Source organism: Stegastes partitus, unplaced genomic scaffold (genome assembly GCF_000690725.1).
Source record: "Stegastes partitus isolate 25-593 unplaced genomic scaffold, Stegastes_partitus-1.0.2 Scaffold164, whole genome shotgun sequence".
Taxonomy (NCBI): domain Eukaryota; kingdom Metazoa; phylum Chordata; class Actinopteri; family Pomacentridae; genus Stegastes; species Stegastes partitus.
In genome coordinates this window covers 146,048-169,540 of record NW_007577895.1, presented here as the reverse complement: position 1 = coordinate 169,540, position 23,493 = coordinate 146,048, and the positions used below count along the sequence as shown (strand labels likewise).

Genomic DNA, 23,493 nt, shown 5'->3' with positions numbered 1-23,493 from the left:
CCACCCTGGCATTAAGAGCAGCTCAACACATGGGGGTAATAGGATTGCCCTGGCAGTCCATCTGTCAGGGGACTGAGCAGCAGCAAACCCCGGGGAAGCAGCACCCTGGCCTGGATACACCTTCTCAGTTTGCCCTTTCCGTGCGCTATTCTCTAGGGATGTTTATTGAGTATTAAAACACAACCTCTGTGAAAGTAAAACACAGGCCATTCAAGCATGTAAATGCCACAAAGAGTAAGTAAAATGCTGAAATACACACACTCTACTGGGAGTGCATAGCCTTCTGGCTTTAAATATTATAAAATGCTGCTACTGCTCTGTTAATAGGGTACAGATGGAGATACATGGCAGGAGCTGGTGAATGAATGGAGTATGAGATAGGGTGGGGGAGGGCTACGGAGGAGAACAGAGGGCCTGGAAGAGGGAGAGAAAGATAAAAAGATGGATGTATAGTTTTGGTAGAGGGCATTAAATCAAGCCTAGAGGCTGTCCCTAAATCAGCAGGCTTTGCTCTTGGTGTCATTCCAATTACATCAGGATGAGACTAATGCTCCATTGCTTCGAGACTTCGGACCAGCAGGATTGGATTTTCTGTTTCCCCCTGACTCTCCTTTCCCCTCCCCCAACCTCCCCCCCCATTCTCTCTGCCTCCCATGATAATAGATTAATTGAAAAGAATGCATGTACAATGATTAGCTCAGGACGGCGCATTTTGGATGAAAATTAATCAACTCAAACGATTTTGGTTGTTTGCAGCAGCACAGCTATTTCATGTAAAGACCTCGAGGATATACAGACGCACGCACGACCCCTATGGATGTCTACGTTAGCGGGAACCTTATCACAAAACACACACACACTAGTTCTTGTTTCTCTTGCATCACAGTGTTAAAGCAATAAAGCAACGTACAAATTAGCCGAAAGGTGAACAAGCATGCACACGTTGCGGTTTGTTTTGTGAACATCCAGTCTAGTTGTGCCGAGAGGAAATGATGCCACTTAACAGAAAATCATTGCATTGTACCTCTCTGGTTGCTAGGAAACTGCAATTGAACTGGCATTGCAATGCAGCACAACAGCTGTCCATGTAATTGGACAATTAAGATCTTAAACTGTCATTATTTTGGTCATATTCATCTCAATAAAGGCTGAAGCACGTCCCAACACATTTTCAACCAGTTGGGTTAATGGGACGAACATGGGGAGTTCATGTTCGGAGTGAAGCCGGATTTCATTAGTGAGATGATCAGCGGTGCATTAAGGGAAAGGAACCAGGAGTACAGCAGAGCAAAGTACCGTTTGTGATACTCGGAAAGCTTGGATGGACACTGTGTGGGTTGTTAAGTACGCTATATTTATCCTACAGCACTTTCCTTTCCATGGACAGATGAAAGACCGGTCAGTAGAAAGTAGGTTAAGCAGGTTAGCGAGTGACTACAAAGCCACCGCCCCATACATGACTGGGGATCCATGCGCAGCTTATGCTCAGGACCGTGGACAGCTCCACGCTGAGGCACACACAAAGTGATTCTAAGAAAGGTTCAGAGTGAAAATCCACCATAAAAATAGAATTCATGCATGTTTTCTACATTGTAGAACTCAGATTTCAAATGAACAAGTCAGAGACAAAAGCATTTGCAGCTCGAGGTGAATCTGGAGCTGCCTGTTTCATATACTAATTAACTATTCATGAAGAGTTACTTTCATTATTGATTAATCTGCACTTTTTTTTCTGAATCAGGCAATTAATTGCTTGGTTTTCAGTTAGAAAAAAAAGTCTATTATAAGTTCCCAGAGGACAATTTGATGTCTTCTGTTAGTGTTGTGATTCAGTTATTTAGTTGACAATGACATAAAACAATACAATGCAACTAAACCACACATTTGAGAAGCTGTAGCCAGGAAATGATGCCAGTTTGCTAAATAAAACAATCAAGTTAATTGCCAATTAATTTTCTTTTGACAGATCACTATTTTTTTTTTTCCAAATAGTGTCCTGCATGTCCTTCTAATGAATATGAAACATAAGTTTTTAACAGCTGACACAGTAAAATCCCCCTTTTATACCCGCCATACGTAGGTAACTACTATATTGGACAGCTAATGTCTATTCAACAAGACTTAATGTCGCTAATAAGAACAGCAGCAGTGTAGAAAAAGCCTGACCCCACATCTGAACACGCTCCCTCCCCTTTTCTCGGCGCAGCTTGCCAGAGAGGGTTCCCCGCAGCCATTCAGTCATGTTTCAACCAGCCCCATGTGACAACGGAACATGTTCTACGTGCACCTCGGCTCAAGAGCCCCCACAGCACACACACACACAAAAAAAAGCCCACACATTTATTTATTACAATAGTCCACGCACGCACTCCGTCAACAACAAAGACAAACACATGCGAGCGTGTCACACTTAGAGGCTGTAATCTCCAGGAAAATCCCATTTGGCAGAGCAGCTGCCAGCGTGGATCACAGATCGACTGTAGTTGTGGTGCCCACGGGGTGGCAAGCTGTCCGTCCACACTTTTCTATCTACTAGAGACACACAAACCCTCCCGCGCGCGCACACGCACACACACACAAGCACAGACGAGCTTAAGGTGGGATCAACCACCACCACTGTGATGATAAATTCCTGCCATTTGCCACTTTAATAGAAACATGTCAATAAGCTCAAGCAGCCAGTTTTGTCATGTGGACAGGTCTTAATTTTTATTGCTCAATTCATTGATCTGGTATGAGGGGGGGATCTCTGTTGCAAAGTAGCCTCAGGGATTTGCCATTTCTGATGTAACAGGGCGTGAGGAGGATTTCTGGCAAAAGTGGTCTGTCCATCTGTCTGTTTATCATCCTGGCTGTGTGACAGAAACACTTTCTTCTGTTGATGTAAAATGAGACTCAGTTAATGAACGAAAAACCATCTTTACTATACATGATAAAGATTATGTAAGGCATCTATCTATCTATCTATCTATCTATCTATCTATCTATCTATCTATCTATCTATCTATCTATCTATCTATCTATCTGTCTATCTATCTATCTATCTATCTATCTATCTATCTATCTATCTATCTATCTATCTGTCTGTTTGTTTTATCCAGCATACACACAGTCATACAGACATGAAACAGAGCGTGGCACAATAGTGTCATCAACAGAAAGCTCTAGCATGAAAGGAGATAATCTTAGAGCACCACCAGCTGGCAAAAAGAAATATTACATGCTTAAACCTCAGCGATACCATCAACACACATTTTAAGACTCATGTAAGTTGTGGATTACCCTTCCAGTCAAAGCTTGTCAGGCTTCAAAACTTATTGTCCTGCAGTTTTGTTTTTGTATGCCTGTATGTGTACATGTGGTCTGTCATAGATCAAACTTAGGGACAAAGTTTTTGCATTTTTCATTGATTTTCGCAAATACACACACCCACACATCTGCAGCGACATGAGGTTGGTTCCTGTCTTTGTTGGAATTAGATTAACATCGGATTTCAGGGTCAGGCATGCATTGTTTGGAGTATACTCCGGGGAATAAATCATTCAAAGCAAAAACAATGCAAAATAGAACTCCAAATATAGTCCGATTTTGAGGCAGATACTAATATTGACATGCAGGAACAGAAGGACTGATAAAGTGCTGTATTCTACGCCATTGTAACACATAAGCAAGAGAAATGTTTTTTTTATATTTGTAGCGAGGGAAGATCTTTCGCATTTGACCAAGTTTGTTATGACAGATGTCAGAACTTGGGGTTATTTAGAATTTAAAACATGGTATCACTTTTTTTTTAAAAGTCTTTCCATGTGTCCATATGTATTTAAATAGTGTTAATTTTTTATCCTTCATACTGGCTGTAAGGGAAATTCCTTAAAGTATTGTGTTCATTAAGTTTGCTGACGACACAACAAAAACGAGGAGGACTATTTAATGGAGATCACCCACCTGGAGTACTGGTGCAGAGACAACAGCCTCCTCTTGAACATCAGCAAGACTATAGAGCTGATTGTGGACTACAGCAAGAAGCAACAGAGGGCTTACCACCCAGTCAGGATCAGCGGGACAGAGGTGGAGCGAGTGGAGAGCTTCAAGTACCTGGGTGTCACCTCACGCAGGACCTGACGTGGTCCTGTCACATCAGCACCCTGGTGAAGAAGGCTCGACAGCATCTCTACCTCCTCCGTCGCCTGAGGGACTTTAAGCTGCCTCTCAAGGTGCTAAGGAACTTTTACACCTGCACCATTGATAGTGTTTTGGCTGGGAGTATCACCACCTGGATGGGCAGTGGCATCCAGCAGGACTTCTTGGCCTGAGGAGGGTGGTCCACTTAGCTGAGCGCACCATCAGAACCACCCTCCCCAACCTGCAAGTCCTTTACACCAAACGATACAGATTAAAGGCCAGGAAGATTGTGAGTGAGCCCATCCGCCCCAGCCACAGACTGTTCTCTCTGCTGCCGTCAGGGCGTCGTTACCGCTGCCTGAAGGCAAACACAGAGAGGATGAGGAGGAGCTTCTTCCTTCAGGCTGTCCACCTGCTGAACCTAAAACAATAGACTCAATAACAATCCAACCGGTCGTTATACCGTGTATAAATAGAATTCTTCGTCCTTATAAGTAAATGATCTGACGTGTCATTTCCTACAAAAATATAGTAAATCAGAGCTAATTACAATGAGAAATATGATAATAAGCATCCTGCCTACAAAACGATTCCTTATATAAACTGTGTGCATGGCATTAAACAAGTATCAGCTGACAGTGTCTGACCTCTATTATTGATTGTACTTAAAGGGAAGGTCCCCAGAATAAGCAATGCTAAAGTGTGTGTGTGTGCTTTGTGTTTGTCTGTGTAAAGGTTCACTTCACATTTCAAAGATTTGCTGGATTTTTTCTTTTTTTCCTGTATCCCAAAACAATCTTTAATTTGAATAAAAGCAAGAAAGAGAGGCGAGAAGGATGCTGCATATATACATCAACATGTCAGGCCTGTGCATGTGTCCTCGGCGAGCGCCATAGATGTGCTCTCCCTGCATGTGATGTGACAGCATCAATATGGGATCCATATTTTGTGTACCCCTGGCCTCAGAAACCAAGCAGAACTAATTACTCTGGCACCACGGAGGCTGCGACCTGCCAGCTGAGGGCCTGCAGGAGAGCTTTGAGCTGAACAGGCTGCGGTAGGTGGAGACGTGGGAGCAGCCCTGTGATTTGAGTATTCACCACAGATGTGTGAGGTTGTACACTCGGGCGCACAAGCACGCAGATAAACCCACCCACATGCATTTCTAAAGGGGTGGGGGTGGGGGGGGAGTGGCGCTAAGAGGACGTCCATCTCCTCAGACAGATGAGCCAGTGAAGCAGCCAGGAGACTGAAGAGCGAGACGGGGAGTCGGGCTGGGAGTTGTGCTCTACAGACACGCTCCAGTGATCATAAAGTGAGCAAGCAGACGCAGAGGATGTTCCTTCGTGAAACAGCATTTCTACCACTAGAAGCCTCTTCCTCATGCAAATCTTGCACCTTGACCCTGGCAACGCTGCTTTATGCTAAGAGATTTTCATCACGACTACAAATTAAAACACTTTTTTTTCCCCTATCTGTTGCTTTTTCATTCGGTGTTATCTGAATATAAAACAGCAACAGTCAGACTGAATTATGTCACACAGACACATACTAATCTCACAGTGAATGGCTTAAGTTTGGGTAAACGGTAAACAGCTCCTCTGCCAGGACAGCTTGGCCTAGCTGCACACCGTCAATACTAATGACATCAGGACACAAAGTATCACTATGGAAACCTGGAGGCCCTGGTCCTATCCCACACCCCTCTGTACTACCGGAAGGCTGGAGAAAAAAGCCCAACTGGGGTGGAGAAAGAGAGAGTGAAGGTAAGAAAAATCGAAAACAGAGAGCCAAAGGAAGGAGGCAGTGAATGAGAGTCAAAAAGATGAAGATGGGGAAGAGAGGGGTGAGCCAAAATGTCACAAAGAAGGGAAGAGAAAGAGAGTGAGTGGGTGGGTTGTGGGGGGGAGTTTTAGAGGCATTGGATGGTTGAAGCTGGTTAGGAGCCAGAGCCTTGGTATGAAAACAAGGCAGAGCAGTGTGTCACAGCCAAGCCTGAGATTCAACTCTGCCGGAAAAGAGCTCCTTTCCCCCCCGAAAATCTGCACTCTCATCTCTCTCCCCTCCTCGTGCATCCATCACCCCATCCATCACCCACTCTATTCTCCCGCCTGACCGCCTCTCTTATACTCAGCAACACTTTCAAACAGACCAGATGGGCTTAGTGAAATACACCCCACTGTCTGCAGCCATCTACATCACTGTAACACGACTGCTCTCCTGAGCCGCTTTATTTCCGTGTGCTGTTTTGCCAAAGTGGCAAACAACAAAACCACCTTAACACACTGTCACTCTGAACCGGTCTGGTACAAAGCAATGTTTAGGTCATTACACAGGAAAAGGCCTCTCAGGATAGACAGTTTGGGCCATGTTGGGTCTTGGCCCTCCAAAATATTTACTGTAAGTCATTTCCAAGCATAAAATTGGCTGCTGGTGGGAAACCTAATTAGGCTCAGTATTGTACTTTGTCACGCACCAGGCCTCCAAACACATTTTATGCTAGGTGGGTCACAGAGCCATTTGGTCAGATCAATGTGAGCTAATCACTGGGAGCCGCGGTTAAGAACAAAGTGAATTTTAACTGAATGGGTACAAACCTCTGCCTATTGACACGTTTTAGAGCTAAAGTCAAACTGTGGCTGCTAGACAGGAAAGAGGGCAATTTATTTAAAAGTTACTGTTTTCGTGCCTTATCTGTTTTCGAAACCAAATATTAATTAATGCGCTTTTTAGAGGATCTTGCATTTTAAATTCCCATTTGTTAGTTTGTTTGTTTGTTTTTCTTTTAGGTACCACAATGTTTCAGATTAAAATTATATTCACTATTATTTTTTGTGACATTTCATAACATATTTAAAATGCATGTCATGTACAAATCAAAACAGATTCTTCTTTACGCACAATAACCTAAATTGCTGATTAGGCTAAGACTTTATTTATGAAAAATGGCAAAATTGTCTTGTTTTTATTGAGCTTGCCTTGCCTCGCCTTGCCTCTTGGGAGTCCTTGTCCTCTGACAGAAATCAGTTTGGGAGTTTCCGTCTCTTGAGTCTGCTTGTGAATATGTCGAGCAAATGAGATAACAAGTGCTGATCCCACACACTGTCATTCAGTCACGTCTGCATAATCCCAGAGTATGGTACTGGTGTCATGGTGGGATTTAAAATCTGGTAAGGATCCAGTGGGACAAAGCTGGTCAAAAGGGCTCTTCGCCACAACAATTTATTCTAATTTAATTCAGGTGAAATACTCAAAGCTTTTCTGAAAAAGACAGGAAGTGAGTTCATAGCCCAGCACTGTGTAATGCCTGCTCTCCTTTTTCTAAGACTGTATTTCTTTAGTCTTCTGCTTGTTGTGCTACGTGCAGTCGTCAGCTACTAGAATATCCTAGAAGTCCTCAGTTTACCATATTATACCCTTGCGGTTCATATTGAATTTTCGCAAGACACATATTTATGCTTTGTTTTGTCATATTCAGAGCAAGAAATGTACTGAATGACTTTAGCAAAGCCCTGAGTAAACAACATTGCTAAATTATGCCAAAAACATGATCATGAATTCAAAATATTACACATAAATAGCTCCTAGTAGTCAGTCTTTGTATAAAATATTTAGTTTATGTGAAAAAGGAGCTAAATATTAGCAGCATGATATAACGGCAAATTGCTTTGACTCAACTAAATGTGAAAAAGTAAACTATTGAAATAAATCCTTTGTTTATACACAGTTTCCCAGACACGGATTAAGCCACAGCTTATACTACACAAAAATTTCAATAAAGATCTCCACTGAGAAAAGTCTGCAGCAACTTCTGTAAAAACCTGAAGTACTTCTTTGGTCTGGTCTTCAGATCTGATCAGCACAGCACACAAAGAGTTGAATAAAAATACAAAACTTTTTTAAAAATCTATCAGACAGATAAAACAATGGCATGCTAACAAGACTAGAGTCTACAGGTGGTGCTTTGAGCTTAATGTCTATGTCAATATGTCACATTCTCATGTTGACAGCACAGACCTGCCATTATTCAGCATGTTCAATGATCATCATGTTCTGTACATTAGTTTAGTGCTGCAGTTGCAGGTATCTGGTGAAAAAACAAAGTGCTGGACAATGAAATTTAGTTTATTCCAATTTTATAGACGACAGATTTGTGTGACTAAAACTGACTGAGACTACAAGATACTAGTATACAAAAACGGGCATCTGACTGGATATGGTGCATGTTAGTATTTAACAATACTGAGTCACACAGATGCATTAGAAATTCAACAGACGCTAAAGGTCACTTATAAGTAAGCACTTTGGTAGGTACTAGTTCCTGAATCTTACAAGTTTATTGGCTAAAATGGGCCTCGCTGATGACTAATAAGGTTCACACAGGGGAAATCAAGCTTCCTTCTCTGCATAACAACAGCTATAAATAAGGTGTGTCTAGCTGCGTGAATCAGTATAAATTTGCAGCAGATACATGCAGCTTCTGTCAAATTGTGAATATCAGAAGGGGACCAGACATGCATTAAAATGTAAAAAGATTCAGGGAGACAGAGAGCTGGTTCGCTGATTTGTGACTCATCATGTGACATCATGTGGCATCTATCCATACTGAGAGTTGTGTTTTGTACTTTGTGTGTGCGCAGGGCTGTGGGGAGGCAAAGCACGTGAAAGGAGACATTAGGGGGGAGATAGACTGGTACTTCATGTACTGCTGCTGTCTGCTGCCTCATACAGTAGCATTAGGCTACATTATTTATCCAGTGCCATGACTTATGTGTCGAACACCATTCAGACAGAACAGTAAAAGCCTTCACTACGGTATAGCATGAGGGGTGATGTTGTATCTCACTGTCACACACAATACCATACTCTGTGCATGACACGCGAAAAAAACACCACAAATACCTCCTGAACAGTCTTCTGCACACAGTCACCTCTTCTCCAGACTATGTTTTGGTTTGATCTCGGCTTCACATTGACCGTTGTTTTGTACAAACAGTACTGTGATGACTCTGCAACACAGGATGGCTATTTTCAGAGGGATATTGAAAAACTGTGCTGGGAAACTATAAAAGGGCACCTAAACTGAGATCTAATTGGATCACAGCCATTGCTCCTGTGGGTTTGGTATTGGGTTTCTACAGGCAGCCGATATAAACACCGAGGTGTGCCTCAGACCCTAAAACTATTAGTTCACTATCCTCAGAGCTTATGACATTGCTATCTTTCCCCCTTGTTTTCCTGGAGCATTTTCTTTCAGTATAGGATGTATGTAATTATCATGATGTGTGTAGAGCTCAGGCAGCTTGAAGAGACCAGAAAAAATAACCCACACGTAGGGCCTCAAGGTCTTTTATCTTCAGTACCAGCAACCACAGTTCTCACAGTGTTGCTCATTCATTTTCACACTCAAAAACTGTTGTGGGAGTATTTCCTCAATGCGCAATTCTCTCTTTAGCTTTTACTTTCCCTGGAATATGGACATATGCTCTCGAGCAGTGATTCCAAACCTTTATTGTCTGATGTATTCCTGCAGACCTTTTCAATCGGGCCTAATAGCCGTTAAACGACACCACCTGCCATGCACCAGATGTCTCCATTTCAACTGACTTTAAACTGCTATGTTATTTAAACCTGCATAAACAGAGTTTTTAGCCGCTCGAAGGCAGCGGAAACTGTGAAACACTGAAGATTTAAGAATATTGTGAGCATTTTCACTCAAGTTTGGGATTTATTCCTAAAAGAAAAATGTGACTCTTTTGCTGCTATAAATGCTCCACTACATTTACCAGATAGTCGCCAACTTTATCTGCCGTTTGGTGCAAAGCATGAAATATCATTCGTTAAAGTGTTTTCACTGAAAGCAGCCGTCTGATGTGAGTTTTAAAAAACCGGAATGGTGAGAATAAACCAAAACAGACTGACGCAGGCTGGAAAATGTTCACAAAGAGCTGGGAAATGCTCTAAAGTACCTGAGAGCAGAGGCTGTGGTTTCATCGTTACAAACAACCTCTTTAACATACGAGTCATGATCCATTAATGTAAGAATATCGATTATAGCTGCTTTATGACTATTAATTATGTAAAAGTGGATATTGTAATAGATGAGTATTGTGGTTATCATTCGGCTCAGTCTGTTTCTCAGTAGGTTGGTTCTGTTTTCATTCACAACACTACCACGCTCTATTTTGCTTCTCCATTTGTTTGCTAAATAGGTTTTATGCACGCTCTGTTGTGGTACGTGGTGTTAAAACTCACTGTGGCTGATAAAAGACATGTGCAGCTGGTCTGTCATGCGTAGCCAGTGAGTAAATAATGTATTTAAGATCAGCAACATCAACTTATATGGACTTTGACAGTGGATTTTTAAGCAAATCAGATTTTTTTTCTTTTAAATTAGGCGAGACACTCCACTATCTCTCCACAAACCTCCGAACAGCATTTAAACCTGCTGAGGTACAAGTGTCCCTGTTTACACACATTTCGTACATCTGCCTTTTTTTATTGCATTGTCTCAAGCATGTGCAGTTGCATTGTTTTTATTATCTTTTGTACCATTTGTTCTTCTAATCAGTTGTATATCCTCTTCTCTGCTACTGCTGCACAATCTCATTAACGCTTTATCCAAGCTAGTCTATTCTTCTAGTCTTCACACAACAAGAAAAGTCTGTCATCCTCATGTGTCACCTGGCTATTCCAAATACTCGTAATACTTTAGCCTGGGTAAGTCTTCATATTGTTTGTGCATCATAATTAAAAGAGTTCAAAACTGAAACCAATTTTTAATTACACTGGGATAGCGTCAAAATAATATTGCCTCTATAAGCTGGTCCACTACAAATAAGAATAAATCCCACTGAAATGATATTCAGCTGCTGTGTATTTCGGTGCCATATTTGCCTCCAAATACAGATTTAACATTATCATTATTATTGAGGACAAACATTGCAAGATGTGGGAACTCTGCCATACACTCGGGTTTAATGAATTGATTTTATTGCAGCACTGTGAATTTGTTCGCAGTAACCTGCCACAGTCAACTCGTCAGGAGGACCTTTTATAAAACCAGAGACGGATGGGCGGAGAGGGAGACTGAGAGAAAGAGGAAGCCCATCCTGATGTTCTATATATACCCCAATCCCAATAGTAGCTGTGTCTCTGCTGCAGCCTGTCAGCCAGAGCAAAGGCCCAGCAGTCCAGCTTGATAAGGAGCCTCTTTGTCTGGCTCTACAGCTCCCTACAGGGGCATAGTCGATGCTGTTTAACAGAGGGGGATTCAAAACACTACAGGCCAGAGGTGAAACACTCATTCTAGTTCTACATATTATGAAACGGTGATGAAGACTCGAGACAAAGAGACTTGCGTCACTGTGTTTGCTGTAATGATACGCCTGTGAGCCTGTCAGAGTGAGAGGAGCCTTCTTGATACCGTAATTGCTCACTTCTTTCCTTGTTTTCACATACGCTCACTGTGGAAACCTAGCAGGAAGTGTTTGTGGTAAAGTGAGATTGCGGGTGAGTGCTGTGTGAGAAAGACACTGATATGTTATGGTGTTTTCATCTCACTGTGCAAGAGAAGGTCATGTTCATTTCAGTTCCCACCGGTTCCTCAAATCCCACCACCATGGAAATAAAAGGACATGTTTTTAGCCCTCCATCTACATGTAACTTACACTTAAATATATATTGCTGCTCAACTTTTTCCAGAGCATGTGATCTGTTTTTATGTTGGCTTCCATCCCTGCAGGCACCCATTTGTTTCCCTTCATTTAACTCAGTACAAACACAACTGTTTGTATAGCCTCAGGTATGTGGTTCATCACACTGAACATTTGATCACAGTTTCTCATTTATAAACTTGCATCAATGCTGAATGAAGAAAAGAAACTTAAAGGAAAGGATGAACATAAACATTTCATAGCTTATACTTAACATATCACTCATAACACCACATATGACACTTGTTTTGCTTTTCTCTCCATGCTTGTTTGTATAGTTCCTTTGTTCTTACAGTTAGGAAAGGCCTCTGCCCAATGCACTGAATGTCACTGCTAACTGTTAGCTGTTCAGTAAAGGTATAGACAGGACAGCAAAAGTCTGATGCAGTGCACATACTGTACACTCATGAGTAAGGAGCTTTACCACAAGGACATAGCAAGGACTAAGATACAAAGTGAGGGTTTCAAAATTTGTTTCTGTTACAATCTGATAACAACATTGAGGAGACAACTCTATTCAGTGGGAATTTGGAGGAAAACAGATGCTGGATTTTAGGGGCTGATGTCTATTTTTAGGGTGTAAAAAAGTCCTGATATCAACACATGTTTGAGTTATACTTAAAATGAATAAAAACAGAGTCATTTTTAATAACCTTCTTGATTTTCACATAATAGTTAGCAACTTACCATAAAAATACTGCTTGAATCTGCACCGCCATCTGCTCAGCTGTGATGTGGGCTCTGCTGCATGTGCTGCAGGCAGTATTGTAAACAACAAATTTAGAGACGGTCTGCTAGACAAACCATGTGATGACACCATTTCTAAATTACCCCAAGCTTCTTTTTCTGCATTGTGTTCTTTAAAAATAATGTTTTATCAGCACATATCAGACAGCATGTACAGCAATACATAATTATCTGTGATAAGCTATATTGGCTGATAATATTGGCCAAGCTCTAGATTTGTAGATTTGGCCAGTCATATCAGGACATAATCTGTTTATGAACGTCACAAATGGAAACAAGCATCACTTAATTAAAATCTGAAGAAAAAAAAAACACAGATATCCACCAACTCCTTTAAAAATGCATTACAGCACGTTAAGCTGGCAAAATTGTTAGAATACAGTTGACTACAACCAGTCAATATGGAGCAACATTAGCATAACAAAAGCATCGGTGTCTTTAGCTACTTATTGCTCCACAGCTAGTCACCAACTTTGACTGTGTCACAGGGCAGCTTTCAGTGGCATTTTGCACCGGAAACACTGTTGATAAGAAACCAAAACAATGAAGATATCAGTCATAGAACTCAAACAGCAAACTGAGAGACACCAAAGGTAAATGCAGAATTGGGTAATAATGTAGTTTGTCACTACAGGAGCCACCTTTCGTTTTTGTCCCTTGTTGAAATAATTTTTGATTAATGGAGCTTTAAATATTATGACATTACAAGGATGACACAGCTTCATCAACATGAAATCTACAAGAGCAACCAATATACTTTGACTCCTTGACAGCCTGTCTAGTCATGACTCTGTTCCTCTTTTGCAAATAGATCTTAGAGAAATTATAAAAGAGTGTCACTTACAAATAAATATTTTAAAAATGACTGCTTTAATCACCCTTTTCCCAAAACAGAAACACACCTCTTAGATTGTAAATCTATTCTTTTTCAGGAAGGGAAATTCTTGTTTTTTAGAACTACATCACAAGGCCTGCTGCAGAAGAGCACCTGCAGGCAAAAAGGCATGAAAATGTCTCGCTCTAAAGCAGATATTTGCTGTCACAAGAGATTGTGCATGTGTATTCTGCTTTAAAGGAGCAACCCCCTTTGTCACGATGAGTGTACTACTCAGCCTGTGAAAACCCCTATGTACAGTATGTATATTGTACTGTGTATTGTCTTCTGTGTCCCTGGGTAAGCTTTTTGAAGTGTTTGGAAATAACCTCAATAATGTACAGTGAAGCCATGGAGTGATGCTTGGAGACAACAAACTTTTTCACAGAAACCCTTTGTTACAAACTTCAAGTATGGAATTAAAAGGTCACTGTAGAGTCACAATATGTAAAAAGTAGGATCCACAGTTTCTGCAAGTCAACAGTGAACTTTCTGTGAGTCCAAGAGGAATTGCTGGAGCAGCCTTCCCCTTTAAGGACAGTCTCGTTTTTGGAAGAGCTGACCAAACTGAAACGGAACAGTCACGTGTACAAGTGTGTGAATTATGTGAGTTCTGTATGTACGGTGTTTGTCCCCAGCGGCATTCAAGGACAGGACGATTACGAGGAGTGTGTTCTGAGCTGTGAACTGGGTTGTCTGTCAGGATAACAACACAACACAACGGGATGTATGATAACAGAACAAATGAAATGCACACCAGCATACGCCGTGTTCCTCACACACAAAACCCCAACTCAGTGTCACGCTTTGTCAAAATGCCAACAGAAGCCCCCCCTCCAGGCACTGCCACAAGAGGCTTCTCTTATAAATAAAACAACCGATGCAAAAATGCAAAAATACACATACTATTGCACACACATGACACAAGACACGTCAACTACAGTCATTAATCACAAAGACTTGTCACAGATGTAATCTGAAAAATTTCACAACTCCGTTCTGCTTTTTTATGTCACTCTCAAACAAATAATATATCACAGTGCTTCCCACACACACACACACACACACACACACACACACACACTACAGCAACTAGAAGGAGGAAGATGAGGAAGCTGATGCAGGACCAGCTCTGTTGATTGATGGCAGCGTGAGATGTGGTGAGGTGTCAGTTGGGGACGCACATTTTTTTCCTGACTCAAACACAAAACAGCAGCAGCGTGACGCACATACACGCAGCCATCAGAAAACTTTAAGACTTAATCTATCACACCAGAACTGACACACCGACGTGAAGTGGAGAGGGTCGGGGGGAAGGAAACACCGGGGGACAAAAAAATAAATCGAGATTCATGCAAAATTACACAGGGGGCAAAACAGAGGCAGACAAAAGCTGGCCGTGAATCCCTCAGAGACAGGACCCAGGTGAATCCGAGTGATGCTGGCACACTATTCCCCACAATGGCCCAGATAAACAAAGAGAACACACGCACACACACACGCGCGCGCACACACACACTCTATGGTCCAGTACGAGGCTTATATAATGTATTTTCCACTAACATGGTAACTGCACACTCATCCTCCCTGGGGTGAACTCTGCTCAGCTGGAGCGGACATGAAGGAGGACTGGAGTGATGCACCGACCAGCCTCCTCAAGAGTAGCCGGTCTAATGGAAGGGCAAAACCTTGCAACAAGGTCACGACAGAGAGTGCAAACACAAGCTTCCAAGCAATGCAAACACGTGCGCACGCACTGAGCAGTGCACAAGCATGTTTACATTGTTTTTTTTGTTTGTTTTTACTTTTTTAAAAACATAAATTCAGTGGTTAGCGTGCAGAGGAAATGGCCTTTGTCTTTTTATTTTTTACACATCATATTACCAAGGTCATCTGCTGTGTCATCACTGGCCTCCAGCACACGAGATTCGACATCTCTCGCTCTTGCTTCCTGTGTACAACTGTTTCATATTTCTCCACACAGAGAGCAGCACAGGATCATGTATCATATTACTGTGGCAGATCGTTGCAGCTCCATGTTGTGTGATCTATCACTTCCTCTATTGTACCACTCCCTTATCTCAGGGTTTGAGTAAGAAAGTAAGTTGAGAGAGTGGGAGTGGGTGCCAAGACAGAGGAAAAAAAGACTGTTTGTTGGCTTCGCTGCTTGACATCTAGGAGCTCAAATGTAGCTGTTATGTTTTGATTTAGATGTTGTTGTACTTGAGCTGCTTTGAGATAACACTGATGATTTTCTCACAGGCAACATATATGAATACATGAATTTCAACTTAAAATGACACCGTTGTAATTGTCAGTGGAATACTTTTTCTGTGCATTATTGTTTTTATTTAAATGTGTTGGACAAATGTTACATTCACAAACTTAAAACCTGTAAATCCATGACTAGATGCTGATTTTTCTTCCACAAATCCACATCTTTTGCACTCTTTAAGACACATTAGGGGGAAAAAAGTTTGCATTCAGCTTTCCAAAAACATTTGTAGTTTTTTATTGGACTCCATCTTCTTTTGCTGCAAACCCTATTTTTGTGTATCTTTTGTAACCTGTATCCAACCTGTATCTCATGTGTATTCTACAAATTGATGTTTTCAAGTGGCCAATCCATGTAAAAATTGCTCATGGGAACTGTGGATGGGAGTGAACACGGAGTAAAAGTTTCAAAGGGGGAAAGGTAAAGGATGTAATGGAGCAGAAGAGTGCATAAGTGAGTGAGTGACATACTGAGTATGCCTTGACAGCTTGCACGTCTTTCTACGTCTTTATGAATATAAACAGTATATAGGTCAGCTGCACAGGCTGTGAAGGGCCCTGGCTATGACCACCACATACTGCACTGTACACTGTACCACACTATCTTCCTTCCTGTGCCAGAGGGCTGAGGGCAGAGCGCGCACAGGAAGGAGGGCAACCATGCAAAGCTAAATAATGCAATGCCTCAGTCTCCACATTATGACCTAGTAAATGGCTGGTTATACAAACACTCAGACCCTCTTGGGCTGCGTCTGACAGCACAATCAGCAGGATGAATTGACCGGGCAGCATATGAGACCATTTATTGCTAAGATGGCGGGTCAATTCTATGTCTTAACTCTGTGCAACTCCAGGGAAATAACTCTGTATGGACTAGGTGTTTTATTAAAAAAAGAAGAAGAAGAAGAAAGAAAGAAAGAAAGAAAAGGTTTTGGCATTTGAGGAGACCCCACACACTCTGAACTGAGTGAATTAAGACGGATGTCGTCTGAGAAGCATTTTGGTGAAATAAATGAGGGAACTAGGAGTAAGGGGTATTGGGGGTACTTGTCATGCAACTCCACAAACTGACTTTCCCTCTTGGCATGCTGTAGGCCTGTGTGTTGACAGCTTTCAAGGAAGCAAATGAGTGAGACGAGGAGTGCTACTCTACAATCACACACATACACACACACACACACTGCCTATAAATGTCTCCTGTAATTTGCATCAGAAAGCTTTACATCTGCCTCACATCTAGATTTAAGAATAGCTCACACAACTTCATGCACTGTGGTAAACCTGCATTGGGCTATGCAGGTTAGCCCTGCAATTGGCCAATCTAACTTCTGCACATGTATACAGTATGTGTCAGGGATAAACATTCACATGTCACACGCACAAACTACATGTACAACTCACAGCCCCTTGGAAAAATGAAAATAAAAAAAAAACCATGGTGTCCCACCCTACCTTCGGTGTGGCAAGTGGAGGACAGGATGGTGCTCGGAGGGCGGAAGAGGTACGGGAGATAACGGGAAAAACATTTCATCTTCTTCTCCGGTGCTTGCCGACGGGTGAAGAGCGTTGCGTTGCGGGCTCCACATCCGCACTGCTGCCGCGACAGCCTGGCCAGAGAGGATCCGGGGAGGTGCGGGAGGGGAAGGAGGCTATATGTCCGCGGCGCAGGGGGCTATGACAGCATCACTTTTCGCAGGCAGGCAGGAAAGCAGACAGGCTCCGGTACAACTGCGCGCCGCCCGGGGAGCAAAAACAGCGCACGGTGTCAGCGCGCCTCCGCCTCCCTGTCGGCAGTTCGCTCCGTGCAGCCGATGAAGGCGACTAGTTGGAGCAGGACAGGGGGTCGGTGTGTGCTCACAGAGGGGAGGTCAATGTACATGTGTGGTCTCCCGGTGTAAACACCCCCCTCGTGTTTATTTGTCAGCTTATGTTAAAAAAAACAAAAAAAAAAAGCAACTACAGCTGATAGATAAAGTTGTTCCCCTATAAATTTGATAGGCCACTAAATATGCCTACCTGGACAAGCTAATTTATGGTATGTTTTTATAGACAAATGTGTTTCTTCCTACTGCTAGTTTTCACTTTTCAGCCCTACTGGTAAAATATCTATATAAATAGGCAATATATGTGTATATATTATAACCACAGTGTGGTATAAACAGAGGCCAGAACTTGATGAATCATAGATAAAACTTGTTTGCTGACCAAGCTATCGATTAATTATGTTTGGCGCCATCTTGTGGTATTATTTCATATGGCCAGAAAACTTTATGACGTCGCAAAAAATAAAACCAATGAATTGTGTTTGATTTGGCTCGTAAAAGGGTACGCGCGAACTTAAACGTGCAGCAATAATGCAGAATATTGCACTAATAAGTTGCCCAAAAAAACCAAAAAAAATAAAAATCACTTGCAAATCACTTTATCCACTCGAACCCCACGTCAAAGTGTTAAACTCGCTCATACAGCCGAATTGTGTCACGTTTGAGCGTTTATCTGTGTTTTTGAAACGGCTCCCCGTGGAAATATCGCGAGATTTGAGTGTGAACTAATGCCAGCGGAAGTACTTTTCGAGCCTCTTTTCCGCCGGCCATAGAGGAGCAAACGGCAGGGTAAGAATTCCTGGCAGAAAATTTGACTAAAGTTATCGCCATCCATCCTCCGTTTCATGCCAATGTGTGTCCATGTACAAGTCTAAACACCACGTAAACATGTGTACAATTAAAAAATAGTAAATATTGACCCGATTTTGGTGATAGATGACTAAAATAAAGGCTGCCTGTGTTCGCTCTCCGTCTTCGGTTCGGCAATAGCCGCATGTCTGCCACCGATAGTGAAGCTACTTAATTCCGGGTGTTCATGAACAATATAAAACTCAATTTACAGCTTATTCGCTTTCTATTTAGTCTGCTGCTTCCTCTGTAGTTTCACCAAGATGTCACAGAACTGTAAATGGTCCATTTACTGCGCTATATTATGCTAGCTCCTTAGCGCACTTCGTTAGCTTAGCAGTCATCCTTGAAGACCTAGCATACCCGAGTAAAGCTAACTAACCAGTGCGTTAAAACTACACACTGGATGAGCATCGGAAACGTTAGATTCTGTCATACAACGTTGCTTTATGTGTTGTGGAGGAGATGGTATGCAGGAAAAGTAATTGTAGGACAGACGTTATGTAGTTGGCCTTTATTTCCCAACCTACCTCATTTTACTTTTCCTGTAATTATTGGTCCTTGCAGGATTCACAGTTTCAGCAGCTACTGAGGGATATTTGTCAACTATGTGCTGCGTTTGACACTTGTAAACGTAATTGTCAACAGGCGATTAATCTGTGTGCATTTTCTCACAGCATCATGAAGCTGAATCCATTTGTAACATCCTCCCGCCGCAAGAACCGCAAGAGGCACTTCAATGCCCCCTCACACATCAGGAGGAAGATCATGTCTTCCCCCCTGTCCAAGGAGCTCCGCCAGAAGTACAACGTGAGGTCCATGCCCATCCGCAAAGATGACGAAGTCCAGGTATTGTAGTTTGTCTTACTGCTGACTTGTCATAGCTGATGTATGAAGTGTAAGCTACATGTCCTTAACCTGCTTGCGCTGTCACACACAGGTTGTCCGTGGACACTACAAAGGCCAGCAGATTGGCAAAGTAGTCCAGGTTTACAGGAAGAAGTACGTCATCTACATCGAGCGCGTGCAGAGAGAGAAGGCCAACGGAACCACAGTCCATGTCGGCATCCACCCCAGCAAGGTGAGACACAGTGGAGTTGATCCTCAGTGTGTGTGGTTGTGTCGGGCCCATTAAAAAAAGAGGCAGATAGTTGTGTTAAAGCAACTTGTTCTGTATCTGGGTATTACATAGGTGGTCAGGGAATGTACACCTGTGTGGGAGCCTGGCAATACTCACACCTCAAAGATTGATCTTAAACCTTGTTGGCATCTTCTTAAAGTTCAGTTAATATTGTCACTAAAGCTCCATCTAAAGTGATTCATGCCGTTTCACTGTTCATGTATAACTGTTTTTTTTCAAAATTTTTGTTGTGAAGTCCAACTTGTTTTTATGGTTCAGATGTTGCTTGACAGACCAGAGAGTGTGTGATTTATTTTTCCAGTGTTGGATTGGTAGTTTAACAGGTAGAATACTTGTTATCCAGTGAACATTTGTTCAGTTGTCAGAAAGGTGTTAAGTCAATCTCATGGTAAATTTTGAAGGCTGTAATTAATGGGCTTGCTTTAGACTGCATTATATTATTGTGTATTTTTTGTCTGCATTTACACGTTTAAGAGATGGTTTCTTTGGGTCATTCAAGTTTTCTGATCACTGAGATGGTACATCTTTTCCATCAGTTGTTGACTATATATTTTTTTACTTTTAGCTTCTACTACTTCACAATCAAGGTTTCTGCCCCCTTGTTCACCAGCTTGTTTAAAATAGCCTCAACAATAAATGTTACAGTGTCTGCACTAAATTTGGAACTGATAGCATATTACAGCAGTCTTCGACTTAACAAGACTGAGAAGATAAATTGGCATAAAAGAGCAGTTTTTGTGTGCTGCAAATAAGTCTTGTAATTGCAGAATGTTCTTGCAGTTTGTAATGAAATGACACTTGTCAAAATATGCAAGTGTCCGTAGAGAAACAATGCTTGAATTTAAGCACAAAGAGCATTAACAGAATGATTTGAAGTTATTGACGGAGGGCAGTGCAAAACAAAGTTCAACTGAAGTCTCAGTGTCTCTGAAAAGTTGTAGGAAAGTAATAAAACAGTTACTAATGTTTGTTGAGATTGGACTGTACATGGTTATCTGAAAAAAAATCCCCTCTACACCAGAAATGTAATCGACTTGCACAAATGACAGTGTCAGAAATACTGCTTAGGAGCATTTTGTAAGGTTAAGTTTTGACCATCAGATGAAAATTAAAATGTGGTGATTTTCAAAGAGCCCTCCACACGTTTAAAATTATATAGAATTACCGAGGATATTTGTCTTTTTGAAAACTACCTGGTTAGAAACTCGAGCATCTATGCCGCCTCATTGAAAAATTTAGAATCAATAAATATATAAGAAACATTGCAAGTTGCAGATCATTTTGTTCTGGATACAGGATATTTCCTCAGGGTGTGTGTGTGTGCACTTAGTTTTCACATCACACTTGTGCAGGTTGCCTGTTAGACCAGGATTGGCTTCAGGACTGTAGTAGTTGTGATGCTGTGAATCATGCTCACAGGTACACACTTTCAACACAGATTGTAGGTGAGCTCAGAGAAACTTTGCACATTCAGTGGATGCGTTTGCAAACAGTCTTCTTGTGGCAATGCTGAACACACACGCGCACCATTCTGCACAATTACAGTCAAATATTCAAGACAAGTAAAATTGCTAAACATGTTTTTGAGTGGGGGGCTGTAGTTTAGTGCATTGTTTTGAAAGGTATTTTTAAAGTTTCTGCTGGTCTCTTCAGTAAATGTGGCAAAACATGTACAAATGTGAAATGTAATGCATTCACGACTACGTATTTATTTTAAAATGCCAACTTAGTCTTCCTTTGAAAACTGTTCCCTGTACAGGCTGTTTGACAGCTACCTGGCTCTCCTCTTAGTGTTAATGTGCCTGTTACGTCAGAGAAACTCACACTTACTAAAGAAATCTGCAGATCTCACTTGCATTTCAATGTAGCTCTGCCCATCTTACACCCACACAGAGGTCTAATCAGCCAAAAAAGATGAAAACACCTGGAGAGACATGTAATGTCTTTAATGTTCAAGTCTCTCTAGCAAACCTGCCAGCCCTGCAGTTCTTTCTAACCAAGTGGCTGTGGCTTTTTTATGTTAATGCATTATAAGTGACTAATAACTGCTGATTTTCTTATAGTTGTCTCTCTAAATGCCAGGGTATCTAAAGCCCACAGCAATGTCAACAAACATCCTGTTTTGTTTGACTAATGGTTGAAAATATTTAAAAAGAATGTTGAATTTACTATCACATAATCGTGAAAACCGCTGCAACAAATCCACACAGCTGACGATGCTGGAACTCAGACATGTTTAATACTTTCATTTTGAAAATGACTATTTATCAGCACAGCTCCTGATTAGTTTTTACTCAATTGATAAATCAACTAAATTGCGCAACTCCAGTAACATTTTGTTGTGTTCAGTATTTTCCCTTTTTTGCAGGTCCATTTGTATTCATGTAGTTAAAGTGGTACCAGGTTGTAGAATGTCGGTGGGTTGTGTGTAAGCCAGTAGTGACAGATTGATGAAAAGTCCACAAAGCAGTGTTTTGCAGTGCACTCAGACCATGTGAGCTGGCCAAAGCAAATTCCACTTTTGATACTGGCAGTGGAGGAATGGGCTGAACAGGCGAGTGTTCACCGCTTGGATGTGTCATAGCAGAAAAGGCACAGGTGCACGTAATTGCAGTAATGAGTATTTTCTTTTTATATTGTGTCCAGTAAGAAATGCAGCACACATTACACCTGAGGCCCTGGAATAGACTCCTATTATGGAATGCACCCAAGATTATGTGCTACTGTGCTGTTTTTACAGCCTTACAAAGGTTGTTTGGGAAGTTTTGACAGCAGTGGGTCATTTTTGGATTGATAAACCATGTGTTTGGTGTAATGGTGTGACTTAAATGTGCAGAAACCTACCTCGTGTGGAACAGCAGCTTTATAGCTAAGATGGAATGTCTATTGGTCACGGGTCTCGTTGGTAGTTGTGAAAGTGCAGTGATATAAATGATGTGAAGTTGCCAGGTTTTAGTTTATTTTCAGACATTTTTGTTTCTTGACATGATTGCTACTGCTGTCAGTGAGATGTTAACCATCCCAATTGTTTTTCTCTGCAGGTGGTTATCACCAGGCTAAAGCTGGACAAGGACCGCAAGAAGATCTTGGAGCGCAAGGCCAAGTCTCGCGCCGATGGAAAGGAGAAGGGCAAATACAAGGAGGAGACCATTGAGAAAATGCAGGAGTGAAAATGATCTTTTGCTAACAATAAACTGTATAAAATGGACCTCACTTTGTCTGTCGTGTTTTAAATGTCAACAGATTGTGGCTCTGGTGCATTATGGACATTTAAATGAACATTAGCAATTTTCTTTTTCAAGCATCCATGAGGTAGTCTAACTCAGATAGTTTATAATCCACCTTTCATGAGGTGTCAGATACCTGTTTTTGTTGTTGTTTTAAGCCCTGCAAGCATACACAACATTATCATTTTTGAACAAGTGCTGCTTTAGCCAAACAGTTTATGAAAGTTGAAATTTAATTTCCTTCTGGTGTTTCCTGGAAGTTTTCCTTTTATAGAGAAACAAATTTTAAATTGTGGAGAAAAGTTTTTTTTATGTGACATTTGCATGCTAAAGAGTGCAGAGGTGTATGAGGCCTGGCAGTTCAGAGTTCTGTTGATCCTTAAAGATTGTAAAGATGTCAAACTGAGCTGGTAAGATGGTGCAAATACCCTGATACACATTTCTGCATGTGATAGTATTGAACAGATGGACTCCAGGTTGACGAGTGCCAGAGCATGACATTCCAAAAGGAAAGGGCTGATGGCGGAATCACAAATATGTCTCCAAAAGTGAAATGCTAATATTTTAGGAAAGAATTTAAATGTGTCATTGATTTGAAAAGGTGAAACATGCACATTTAAAGTGCAAACTTTCTCAAAAGTAAAAAATGACAAGAGCAAGTCATGTCTATATGTGTTTCGATTCAGCAGGGATAATATTAAATGATCAAAGTTACTGAGAG

The 23,493-nt window shown here is 41.5% G+C and overlaps 2 protein-coding genes across 2 annotated transcripts in view; one reads left to right on the top strand and one right to left on the bottom strand.

Annotated features, from left to right (window-relative positions):
• ppp2r2ba (protein phosphatase 2, regulatory subunit B, beta a) overlaps positions 1-17,362 on the bottom strand; it is a 43,657-nt gene extending 26,295 nt beyond the window's left edge. Inside the window, exon 1 of the mRNA XM_008279563.1 lies at positions 17,185-17,362. Within this exon, the coding sequence (XP_008277785.1) occupies positions 17,185-17,263 (79 nt within the window). The 5' untranslated portion in view covers positions 17,264-17,362. The remainder of the gene's footprint in view (positions 1-17,184) is intronic.
• A 946-nt stretch (positions 17,363-18,308) lies between these two features.
• On the top strand, positions 18,309-22,753 carry rpl26 (ribosomal protein L26). Its single transcript, XM_008279562.1, has 4 exons — positions 18,309-18,344; positions 19,082-19,253; positions 19,345-19,485; positions 22,587-22,753. The coding sequence occupies exons 2-4, from the start codon at positions 19,086-19,088 to the stop codon at positions 22,713-22,715; spliced, it is 438 nt and encodes a 145-aa protein (XP_008277784.1). The 5' UTR covers positions 18,309-18,344; positions 19,082-19,085; the 3' UTR covers positions 22,716-22,753.
• Positions 22,754-23,493: the final 740 nt, after the last annotated feature.

What these genes read in the sequence shown, in the direction of transcription:
- rpl26 (XM_008279562.1), top strand. Translation starts at nt 19,086, where the DNA reads ATGAAGCTGAATCCATTTGTAACATCCTCCCGCCGCAAGAACCGCAAG. An exon ending in GCAAAGATGACGAAGTCCAG is followed by an intron (nt 19,254 to 19,344) that starts GTATTGTAGTTT and finishes TGTCACACACAG; the next exon opens with GTTGTCCGTGGACACTACAA. An exon ending in TCGGCATCCACCCCAGCAAG is followed by an intron (nt 19,486 to 22,586) that starts GTGAGACACAGT and finishes TTTTCTCTGCAG; the next exon opens with GTGGTTATCACCAGGCTAAA.